Source organism: Phalacrocorax carbo, chromosome 3 (assembly GCF_963921805.1).
Source record: "Phalacrocorax carbo chromosome 3, bPhaCar2.1, whole genome shotgun sequence".
Classification (NCBI taxonomy): domain Eukaryota; kingdom Metazoa; phylum Chordata; class Aves; order Suliformes; family Phalacrocoracidae; genus Phalacrocorax; species Phalacrocorax carbo.
In genome coordinates, this window is record NC_087515.1 from 83,790,636 (window position 1) to 83,803,368 (window position 12,733).

General features: G+C 38.7%; 1 protein-coding gene across 8 annotated transcripts in view; it reads left to right on the forward strand.

Moving 5' to 3' along the window:
* USP45 (ubiquitin specific peptidase 45) overlaps window positions 1-12,733 on the forward strand; it is a 59,149-nt gene that overhangs the window by 12,974 nt on the left and 33,442 nt on the right. For all 8 annotated transcript variants that reach the window (XM_064447569.1, XM_064447571.1, XM_064447568.1 and 5 more), the window contains 3 exons: window positions 93-193; window positions 9,303-9,448; window positions 10,719-10,814. In XM_064447569.1, coding sequence (XP_064303639.1) covers window positions 93-193; window positions 9,303-9,448; window positions 10,719-10,814 — 343 coding nt within the window. The remainder of the gene's footprint in view (window positions 1-92; window positions 194-9,302; window positions 9,449-10,718; window positions 10,815-12,733) is intronic.

A 12,733-nucleotide genomic window follows, 5' to 3' on the forward strand; every position in this document is an offset into this window, starting at 1 on the left:
AGTAATTTACATAAGGTTGTTAAAGAGGTTTGTTAGAGATGGGAGGTGCATCCAGATGTCCTGAATTCCAGTTCATTTCTTCTTTTGTTTAGGTGTTACGAGTGTGATGAAGAGCTGTCAACACATTGCAACAAAAAGGTTTTGGCTCAGATAGTTGACTTCCTTCAGAAACATGGTTCCAGGGCTGAACCAAGTAAGTTTACACAAATAGCTTTATCTGTAGATGTCTGTAATGTACTGTGTCTAAAAATGAGCATTTCAGATTTTGAGTCATGTTAAATGTACAGTTGAAAAACTATGTACGACATGAGTATAATACAGTTTGTAATTGCACAATTACTAGGGCAAGTGATGCCTGTGAAAACATAATTTCTTTTTTTTTTTTTACAGTATGATTACATTTTAAAAACATTTTTGGCATTATAGGACAGTTTTTCCAAATTTTGTCTTTAATGAAGAAAGTTTATTGCAGAGAAGATGTTACCTTAAATAAGATGCCATATAAATTAATGCATAAAAACTATATAGAAGCATAAAATAATTGAGTTTTCCTAGTATGGATGTGTCACATCTTAGATTTGTTTCTGATTTAAATTTGTTTTTTACAGCTAATTAAAATTGTTTAAGTGGATCTTCTAGTACTCTGTTGTTGGATATAATGCTTTCTGTTCATTTATGTTATTGGGCTTTAATTGATAGAATGCTCACTGCTATTAATAGAAAAGAGCATTAAATTATTTCCTTATGTTAGGAGCCTAGTAGGTCTTCTCAATATATGTAACAGTAGATAAAACTTTGTACGTGTGGCCCTCAACGGTCTGCTCTTGATAATATTGATGTTATTCATCCCTACTGTAACACACTCAGCAGCATTTCTGGCTTGTGACTTAAAGAGTGCATTGGATTCCAGATTTTCTTCACAAAAAATCAGCTTGCTTAAACTTTTGAAACAATTGGTTGCAGTTATTAGCAGAGGTAATCAACTGGTTAGAAGTAAGAATGGAAAAGAATTGCCTTACTGAATTACACTAGGTATTCCTCTAGCTGCATGCACATAAATCCTACTGGTTTTAAGAGGTGTTACATATTTTTTGAGGAGAAGAAAAATGAAGGGCCACTCAGAAGCACATATTTTATATTTTGATCTAGTCACAAGTGGTATGTTAAATTACTCATTTGTAATAAATTGATTGCTACTTTTTGCATTTTTTTCCTTGGAGCAGTGAAAATATAGTATGTGATTTCACTTCTGTTCACAGCCTCAGTTTCAAGTTTACGTATAATAAATGGGTGTTATAGCTTGCTTGCAGATGAAAATGCTGTAATGTTTGTTTCAGTTAATTTAATGGAAACAGTTTCATTCTGGTTTTGTACTGCTGGTTAAGAATTTCAGAATGATATGACTCTGTGCTTCATGTTTAGATTCTTGATTTATAAATCTTCAAATTATCTAAAGTTTTCAGTGTGGTGCTTAGAAGTTTTTTGTGAAATCTCTTGAATTAAGCAATCAAAATTCCAAACTAACTCAGGAAAAGTAAGCTTAAACTAGGCCCGGGATTTTTTAAAAATTAGGTATGTATAGTGGAGCAGGTCAGAATATATTTCTGCTGCATATGTATTTGTGTTTCATATTGATACTCTGTTTTGAAAACGCATAATTTCATTTAAGTATTTGCCTGATAAAACTGGAAACTCTTTTCTATAACTGGAAACAAAATTGTATTGTTTCTGTTTAGGGCATAAACCTTTTTTTTTTCCTTTTTTTTTTCTTTTTTCCCCTTATTTTAGTTAAACTAGTTTTCCCTTCAGTTTCTGAAAGCAGGCATTGAAATGAAAGACTAGCTCTCATCCAGCTTCAGTTTGTGGTCGTGCATTTTGTGGTAGCAGTGCACTGAGTTGGCCCTGCTTGCTTTGGTGCCTTGCAAAAGGAGGTTCACGACAGTGACGTAAAAGGTGGAGTTGGGCACCAATGGTGACGTCAGGCGAGTGGCGTGTTGTGGGCAGCACAAGGGTCCTCCTGCAAGGTGGTGGGATGTACAGGGCAGTTTTAAATTGGTGATGGACTGATTTCCCAGTGTCTTAGACTGTGTTACTGGTCTGCACAGTTACGCTTCATCCTTCCAGTTCACGAATGTGCCTGATTGTGAGCGAGCGAATAGACGTGCTGGCGTCCTTCAAAGCTAAGGAAGTCATGCGCAAGCCTTGCAGCGTGGCTGCCTCGGCAGCAGGAGGTCTCAGCGTGTGGAGGTTGCTCCTGCAGGGCTGTCATGTCTCCTGCTCCATGCTGGGAAGGGGCTAAGGCTCACGTGCAAGCCTGTTTTCATGCAAAAAGCAAGCATGAGTGTGTACTTCCAGTAACGTTTTAAAAGCAGAAGTCAGTGACCCTCTCCACGTGGCAGAGAGCATGGCTGTGCTGGGCAGTTTGGATCCTGTTCTTGAGAGCTCTGGGTACGTTGGCCCAAAGATGATTTGTTGGGTTTTCTTAAGTGGCAAGGAAAAGAGGAAAAAGCTGTTTGCCTGGCATGGCCTGTTGCTTTGGGCCAGGCTGCTTGCTGGAAGAGGCTGGGAAACAGCCGTGTATTGATAAGTAAGTGGTATGTGTGAGAGGGAATTCCCAAGCAGGACTGGCATTCTTGTTTCACTTTGATCAATGTAACAGCAATGCCTTTTCTGTTTTATGTCAAATACTTGGGCTGACACACTTGGTACTTCCCCTAAAGAAATGTAACTTAAGATTTTTTTTTCAAAGTTAGACTGCCTTTAAGGATTTAAGGATTAAAAAAAATATCTGAAATCAAAGTGTAATTCATGTTCTTGCCTACAAAACAAAGGTCATAAAGTATAACAGTGAAAATTAATTCTACTGTTGACAAGTTATCTTTTATTTTTTAAGTGTAGCATTTTATTTCATTTAACAGTGATATTTTCAGTGTAACTGTCATCCTTTAAATTCTGAGTTGCTTACTTTTTAAAAATTTATTTTGCATATTCACCCATAATAAAAATAAACTAATTTTAATTAAGTGAAAAATAACTTCTCAGAAACAACTAGAGTAGAACTGGAAATTAATAATTCATATTTCCCACTTAAAAATCAGTCGTTCTTTTTTCCTCATTTCGTTTCTGTTTCTTCCTTAAAAAGCAGCCAAAGTGAAGATACTTAATTTTCATATCAGAATGTGGCACTGTAACAACAATTCATCTTACGTCTGAATTTCTTTCTGTTGTAACAACTGGTTGGCATGGTGCATTATTAAAATTCAAAGGGCATTGTGTAGAAATTTCTGCAGAAATGCAGTAGGAACATGGATATAAGTAACAGATGAGGGCTGCTAGGTTTTTTTTTTTTTGGTTACAAAAGTGCAGGAGTCATTTAAAGATAAAGTAATCAGCTTAAACATGTAAGGGAGGGTTATATAGATTTCCTAATTAATGCATCTTGGAAAATAAACAAAAGCAAAATGCTTGTCATTTGGTACTAATGTGGTGGAATAGTGTGGCAGCAGGATCCCTGCTTTTCACTCAGCCTCTCATAAAGATTCAACTTCACTTCAGCTGTAAAAATGTGCAAATTACATTACTACTACATGACTGAGTTTTGTAATTACATTAAGCGATTGAGATAAATCCCAGTGCTGGGTTCCCAAAAGAATGCTTGCAGCTGTGTGATTTTCGCATCTGATCCTATGGTTTCTTGTACCCAGCAATGTCTGCCTTTTTTTTTCACCTCTTTTTTTTTTTTTTAAAGGAGTCTGTTTGGTTAAGAGGTCATGTTGGGCACAAGATGGAAGTATAAAGCAAGATTGCTTTCTAGGGTGTACCACCCAGAAATTTGTTTTGTGGAAAAGGTTAGCAGGCCATGATGATTTTCACAGAAAGGCAGGTGCAGTATTGTCCGTGTGGCACACTTGTGAGCTTCACATGGACATAATGCACATGTAGTACACAGAAACCATGCTGAGACATTGCAATCTGCGTCTCTGCTCATTTGCTGGAGAAAATAAATTGTTTTGCAGTCTTGAAAGTGAATATTATGTGTATTTTCCTTTACAAAAGCCAAATTAGATGTTGGTGGAGACATAAGGTTGCACACTCAATTTTTTTTAATAGAGCAGTTAATTAAATTGGTTTGTGTGGCAACAGAATGGGAAGGAATAATATTTATTTTCAAATCTTGTAGTTAAATTTATTGTTGGGAAGGTCAAGCAGAGGAATGAGATTTTGCTAGTAAGTTCATGTGCCCAGATTTGCCAGTAGGTGAAAGTTAGAAACTTGATTTCTATTTTAATGGATATAACTGATGTAAAACAAAGATTAAAAACATATCATTTTACAGTACAAGTAATAGGTGTTAACTTGTATGGAAAACAAATAGTCTGGTGAATAACTTTTCGGATTTGTATTTGTCTGTGGATATTAGGAGTTGACAAAGGATTGCACTGACAAAAATAATTTTATTCTTCCATAACTGATTTTCACTATATGTAATTTGGAGCTTGAAGTCATACAAGTCCATTCTAGCTGCTTAAAAAGAAAATTAACTAGCAAAATAAAGCAGAACATGTTGATTCTCCAAATCTGAGATACACTTCAGCAAAATGACATTTCTGTTATCGGTCATAAATTTTCTTTCAAGTTTACTTACTTCTTAGGGGCTGCTGTTAATTACACATGTTGCAAGGAAATGAAAACCGAATCATTGGCAAAAATTTTTTAGACATTATGTCATTTTTATCCATGGGTTCTTCCCTTTCATGTCCATGTACGTACTTGCAAGTCAAAAGCTTGCTTTTTCACACTCTGCAGATGTGCTTTTTAGTTTGTAACATTCTGGCAGAATGAGAAAAATAAAATTGCAGTTTGTAGTATTTAATGTGATAGGATTGTAACACTGTGAGGGAAATCGGGCTTTTAAAACGTAGAGCTAGTGACCATTTCAGAAGAGAACCATGCTGTTTTTCTAAGGGTTAGATTCCCATTGTTGTACAGTGTTGAAAAAAAAAATTAAATTTTTTGAATAAAAAGGTGTGCCAGACAATTTAGTGGCATTTCATAATACAGCATGATGAGAACTTGGTAAAAGAAAGGCAATCTATTAACCTTGCTTTTACTGTGAAGACCTTCGACTGAAGTACCAGTGTTGTATTCAATAGAAAAGGCTTGACCTTGGAATAAAAGTGCATATTCCTGGAACGCTCATTTTTAATTAAAAAAAAAAGTTGCATTGAAAAGATGAGCAAAAATGCTTATTCCTCCAGCTGAAAGAAAAATTGGATGTCATTTATCTTCTTGCTTGCATACCATCTGCACCCCCAGGCACAGCTCAGTTTCAGCAAGGGCGGTACAGAAGTCTATGTGCACTTGCAAGTATTTGAAATACAAAACAAAGTGATAGGAAGCCTGTGATAAGTTTTCTGAACGTCTTTTGCAAGAGGACGTGTCAGCACCTGTGACTTGCTCTGATTCATGGACCGAATCATTGTCCATGTTAATGTTGGGCTTAGGAATGTTAAGTCACATACCCACGAGGCCAGTGCTGTGTAGCTGTGGGACAAAACGATGTTGACGGCCTCCAGAGAGCTTGCGAGCCAAGACTGCAGGTGAGCACAAGTAGGTAAAGAAAAGCTGAAGAAAAGAGTGACAAGACAAGAGTGCATTGCAAGCAAGAGCTGTAGCAGAGGAGCCAACTCTGACTGCTGTCCTCTTTCCTCTGGGTCTGGTGGGAAGGAGGATTGCTAGCATGGGGGAGCACAGGGTGACATGGGGAAGCTTTGCTGAACATGAAGGCTGTGCCTAAGCACAAATGCAGCTGTATGAGAGCCAAAGGAGTGAGCGCTGGAGGTGGACATCATGGTGGGACCAGCGGCAGGCACCAAACTGGTGCCAGGGAAGAGGGGGTCAGTAGAGTGTAATGAGTCAGGTGGAGAGCTGGGCAACAGGTCTTGGCAGAGCGCTCTGGTAGGGTGTCTCTGCAACCAGATATGCTTTGTTGAGGGAAAAGAAGGTTGTGGTGATCAAGGCACAACTTGGGTGAGAGTTTTCCCTGTGTGACTGGAATAGAAAGGCCACCTCTACAGCAAAACTGCAGCAGGAGTCTGACAGAGAGGTGTAGTCTGAATGTGTGAGCCCCAGAACAGTCTCCATCAGAGACGCTGACGTATCTGCCTGGGGCTGATGTCCACAGTGCCTGAGAAGGGCAGAGAGGTTGAGGGGCACCATGTCAACTCTGTAAAAATGTAATGGAGAACTAGAGAATGAAATAAATCTACAAATTTAATTCCTTTTGTGCTTTTCACTTGCCCTGCTGTTGTTAACATTAACGAGGTCCTTTATAGCAGGTATTACAGCATGCAGCCGGATGGCTTGGTGTACTTATTTTCTCAAAATAGTGTTTGGCCAGGAGCAGAAGGCCCTCATGGGCAGCAGCAGACAGCCATGTCGATGGAATCCTTCTGCTGGGGTCCTTGTTGTGTCTATACTGGCATAAAAGTCATTTTTCATATCCAAAAGCACCCCTGTTAAAACATTACAGGATTGCAAGATTGTGTTGGCAAGAGTCCATGAAACATTCCAGTGCAAATTCACTTTAAAAAATTACATATTACCCTTTTGATTAATAACATGCTTGTAGCCTTGGGTTAATCTTGCAGAAGGACCCTCCAGCCCCAATCTGTAGAAGTATTAGCTATCACAGTCATTACCAGCATCTTCTATTAAGACTGACCAACCCTTCGCATGTCAACTAAACATTCAGCTTCAGGCCTGTCTGTCATGTATCACTGAACTGGGGACACTGAGTAGAGTTAAATTAAAAACTGCTGTCCCTCCTCTGGCTCTGTATATGTCCTTAAAAATATCTGCGTGGAACAAGCGAGGCAGCAGATAATGTTTGTAATGGCAAAGCAGCACTCTTCTGTCAAGACTTTTTCACAGATACAAAACTCCTAGTAAAATGTCACGTGGATAGTGTTTGTAAAATCTGTTAAAAAATCAAGAGGCAGTAATTAAAACCCTCTGGATGAAAGGAATTTCCTAGACTTCAGTAACAACATACAGGGCTTTTCTTTATTTACTACTACTTCTCCTTATCCCTATACTAATTATCCAGCTTTGTGGCAATTGGATGTCTGGTTCTCATTTATTGTGTTTTATAATTGCTTATTCATCCAGCTCTTATCGCAAAGCTGGATGCTTTGGCTTTGGTTTCCCTCCCTTAAATAATTTATATGTAAGGTTTAGCAAATGGAACCTTGCTACTTGTGTGAAGCTGCCATTTAACCATGAAGTGAAATGCTTTTATCGAGTTTGCCCTGCAGATACGGTCCGCTGTGGCAGTGCTGTCCATATTTGGTGGCTGTGCAAGGAGAGCCAGGTGGTGCTGCAAAGCATAGCACAGTGAAGCGTGGACAGATCTAGGTTTGACATTTGTCATCCTGTACTGCTAAAGGGAAGAGAAAAATCTGCTTTTCCATATGCTTATGCTTTAATTTTTGCCTGCAGTTTTGTCCAGATGGCCTTGTGAACATTGTTTACTTTAAGATGCTGTCCCAGATGTTTTTGAATGCCGATGGATAAATGCAACAACTGTGGTACACTAATACACAAATTATTTACACAATTTTGGCTTTTTTTTTTTTCCTTCCTTTTTAACCATCTCTTCTCCCCGGCACTTCTCTGTATGGCACACTTTTCTGAGGGGAGGAAATCTCCACTTACTGAATTTCTGAGAGTGAGCAGTGCCTTTAAGTTGCAGGCCCTTAGAACTTCAGTTCTTCTGCTATGATTCTTTTGAAGCTCTGTGTGGGTGGACAAGTCTCAGGCACTGTAGTGTGCCCCTTGTAAGCATGTCAAAGAAAAGGCGTTGCTGCCTGTAGCCCATAAAACTGTGACTGTTTCGGGGTGTGAGCAGCTCCCAAGCTATTTGTCATTTGTTGCGTTGCCTGCTTTTTCAAGGAGGTCTTGATCTCTTAGTTTGTCCTTGTACTGTCTTGATTTTCCACATCGGGGGAAGGAGAATATTTTAAAGCTGTGTAAGCAATATTACCAAGAACATGTAAAAATGTTTTTAAACAGCAAAGCACCTCTAACTGCATTTTGACTAACTCTGATACAATCTGGAAAAATAATTATGCCTTGATGGTACTGTAGGGTACAAGCAGACTATGTCAGAAGCTCATTGCCAGAGACAGTAGATACTTTAATGACTCCTTTTTTGTTTAATTATATTTTTTCATCATCTAAGCAAGAAACTACCTAGGAGTGTACATAAAAGAGCATTTCATTAATGTAAATAGGTCTGCTAGTTATTTCTCAAGAACACTTTAATGAGACTTCAATGTGAAACTCATTAGAACAGATACATGAATTCATATGTCAAGACAGAGATTGCAGCATCACAGTTCTTGGCATCTATTAAGTCCATAACTCGTTTACATTGACATGCATTGTTAATCAATATTTAAGACACTGCAGATGTCAGTAATGTTCATATTTAGTCCTGCAACCATGACAATATGAAAGTTGCTAGTAGAATTCAAGGCTAAATATTATCTCAAGTCTTGCCATTACCTCTAGGCTACAAGTTAATGACTGTCTAACTTTGCTGCACCTCATCTATTTAAATAATGAGTGAAATAAGGAAATACATGGACATTATACTGGTAGCGTATTCCATTGCAGTTGTATCAATGTTTTTGTTATATAAAATTCAAACAGCAGCATTGTATGTGTTTGGGTTGTGTTAACAGTTCCTCAGGGAGGTGGGTGAAGGAGCAAATGTAGCGTTTGGGGAAATTGATAACAGTTCTGATTCGGCTGTTGACCGAGTTGTACAAGGCAATTCAAACAAAGTGCGATAATTGATAAAGACTTGCAGCATTCAGGTGGTAACTTTTGGTTACCTCTTTTCAAGTGCACCAAAAAGCAGCCTTTGTGTGGTGTTGCTAGTGTGTCTAATGAACGTACATCTAAAGTGCCTATTGCTAATGAACTAACAGAGCCAGTTTTACTTTATTTATTGCTTGGGTAATTGAAGAAATTACAGTCTTACGGGACAATGTACTTGTTGTGGAAGATTTTGCTGGATATCTGTAGTTGTTGGGGGGATTTTTTTTCCAGGGGTCTAACTGCTGATATATCTTTTTTTTTTTTTTTTTAAAGACTATATAAAACAGTTTTTAACTGCGTTAACCATTGAGGTATCTTTTCCTGTATGTTAAAAATTATAAACATAATCCATGGAAGGACTGAATTGATTAAACTCTGCAATTATATAGTAATGTTAATCTATAGTTTAATTATAGGTTCATCAAAAATCATACGACTCCGTGAAGAGCACAGTGAAACAAGTGAAATACTGAAAGGAAAAGGTTCTGGTAATGGTGCATCTGTTCCAGTCAAAGGAATAAATAATTTAGGAAATACGTGCTTTTTTAATGCTGTCATGCAGGTAAGGTAGAAAGATATACAGCTTTCTCTTTGTAGGTTTCAGAAACACTTAATGTGTATAAACTGTGGGCTTCAGAAAAGGTTCTGTTACAAGTTAATTCTGCTTTCTGAAGGTCTTTCTCCAATTCTTTTTGATCCTTGCTATCCAAGCAGTATTTCCTGTTGTAACAAAAAAACATTCTTGGATCAGTAGCGTTTTTCACAGTAATGAGACAAATGAAAATGTCAAGTGTTTTACACACTGCATATGTGTGTGGGTTGTACTCTAGCATATGGTTTTATTTGTAGTTCAGCATTAGGCAGTCATGAGTAATGCACAGTATTTACCATACTGGTGGGTGTGAAAAGTGGTACTTTATGCATAACATAAATGTCCGCACAGTGCATTGTGATGATTTTAAGCCCCTGCAATGGATACAGTTATAGAAGTACTTTTATTGATTGTGGGTTTTTTCTGACCAGAATAAGAGGAATGAGCTATATTAATTCACTTTTACTGATGTTGAACGTACAACTAATCCAACATCCTCAGAAAAGCAGCAGCCTTAGTGGGTTTTATATTGGAACATCCTATTGCTTGTCAGTCGAGCAGACACATCTGTATGTCTGCAGACAGGAGGGAGCAAATGAGAGAAAACTGCATGAAGCTGTTCTGAACTGGCACTCTTTACCTTATGTTTGTGGTGGTGATTACAAAACTCAGCATACAAAGAGTAAATTTGTAAGGAGTAGAACTACTAGTAATTGTGCTCTGTACTTAGGGCACTGTAGAAACCTTAGTGATCTGCAGTCATAGTTAACCAAAAATAAAAAACAAAGCTGAGGTATGTTGAGTTGGTTTCTCTCTGAAAAGTGAATGCTTTTCACTTTTCAGTGTGCCAGAGCCCTTGGGGCTTCTTGGGGCACGGTGAGGGGGACCGCAGAGTTTAAAATAAAACAAATAATTTCTGATACTAATGTCCTCGCCATAAAAAAAAACCAACTACTAATCCTGTTGTTCAAAAAAAGCAACAATGTTATTACTAGGAAACTATTGTGGAATTACAGAAACATCAGTAGACACAATTGTAGAAACAGCCTGAGATCAATGATCTTGGCTGTTACAAGGGTAATACCTGCTTTTTCTAGTGCTTCTGCTTTTTAAATCTCAGTTGTACATAATGAAATATATCTGATTTTTGTCTATCCCTGAAGCAAGAATTTATAACTAAAGAAAAATGTATAATGGAAAGATCAGCATGTATTTCTTGGGTTTATTTTTTTTCTTTAAGAACTTGGCACAGACTCACATACTAAATGAACTGATGTATGAGATGAAGGAGAAAGGAACAAAGTTAAAAATCTGTCACACTTCAGATTCCCAATTGGTAAGTATGCAGTGAGAAATACAAATTTGGGGAAATGTGGGAAGAATCTGGAGGACGGGAAAGTGCATCTCCATCAAAGACACACTCTTACTCTCACGTTTCTTTTGCCTTTTAATTGTTTAGCCGGTTTATGATATCTGTGAACACCCTTTTTTTACAAAACTAATTATTCAGCCCTGGAGGAGGAGGAATAACCACTTCCTTTCACACTTTGTGACACTGAAGTAGCAAATAACGCCTGACTTGAAGAAAGAGTGGCTGACTTATTGTTGCTTCTTATTTCATTTCTTCAGTATGCATTTATAATACAGGAAATAGTATATTTGGCTCTAGAAGTGTTCATGAAATGTTTTATTTCAGTCTGTCCCAGTGCTTTATTGGTAGGGTGTGTAAAATTTGTTATATGCTTCATGTGCGAGAGGATTAAACTGAGAGAAGTAAAATTTCAGTGAGGACCAAATTTCTTGTCCTCAAGCCCATAGCAGGCACGTGGGAAAGACACTCTTGTGGTTATCATCAAAAGAATATGCTGCTGTTCCCAGTCATGTCTTAGAGACTTGGGTTTTCATAATACATTGTTGGCAATCAAGATAATACCCCTTTCCCTCTGCTAGCTAGAGAAAGCAGTTTACAGAGGATTTTTTATTCTTTTTTTTTTTTTCCCCTGCTGTTCATTGGAAGCTTTCTGGTGGTAGTGAGGGCTGAGGTCTGGGATTCTGTTTCAGATACCTCTGAAATGATGAAGATTTCTCTATGTTCATAGCTTCTCCGGGCAAGAACAGTGTGAAATTCACTGTATTGCTGACTATATTTCCTCCAGTGGCAGTTCTCAGCAGCAACATGTTTCATTAAGTTATCCTGAGCCACAATGGAGGTCTGGAGCTTGTTTGTGTTCAGAGGCGTAGAAAGCCAGTGGTACATTGGCTTATGCTCAATGCGAAACTTGCAGAGCCATAAGGCTGAAAGATTTGATTTTTGTTTAATGACAATGCTTACAATGTAAATAAGATCTTCAGAGCAAAGACTATGTTTTCTGGTCCTTGTCCTTGTATGTCAGGATTAGAGGTCTGCAGTAGTCTAATAGTAGTAATGTAGAAGCTCCCGGCTTCCTGCTTGGTAAAGGGCGTTTTCCCAGCTTTTAACAATGTATATAACGCAAATACTTTATGTTTGTGTGTGTCCATAGTGCTTATGTTTTGTGTGGATCTGCTTTCTGGATGAGACAGCCTCTCTAATCATTTGTCCAGCAGTTGTAATCTGTTTTTGTGAGAGTCAGGCCAGCCAATAGGAAAGATTGTGGTCATATATGAACCTGGGAGTACGTTAGGGAGAGCTGTTGAGGCACACATGGCATGTAAGCCGTGCAGGAGTGTCTCCTGCTCTCAGACTGCCTGGGGTGGCTGCTGGCCAGCTCCTTCCAGCCCCAGGACCTGCTGGCTGGGGTGAATCTCACACCAGGATGGGCCCTGTGGGATGTACCCAGTACCTGTCCCCCACCAACACAGCAGACCTGTGGGGTCTGCTGTCAACCCCTGCTGTGAACCACTGCTCATACTTTCTGGGTACTTGGTTCCTGGAGGGACAGGGTGTGTTTCTGTGGCTGTCAGATGTGTGGAAATTTTGGCATGCGACTCACAGGTCAGAGAAGCTGGCCACCCCTTCCCTAAGGTTGAGTAGACAGAGTGGCACGGAGGTCTGTCTCGTGCTCACCCGTGGAGGAGGTCGCCCGCATTGTCTCTCCAACTGAATTTTGGTGCATGTGGGAGTAAGAGTAAGGCGGGTAGTACAAGAGGCAGTCTGTTTTTGTGAGACTCAGACTGGCTTGTTGACATGCCTGTTTCCAAAACTTTTGGTTACTGACCAATTTGCTCCACAGAAATGTTTGGCTTTGCAGCTATTACTCTTAAATAATAAGCTTT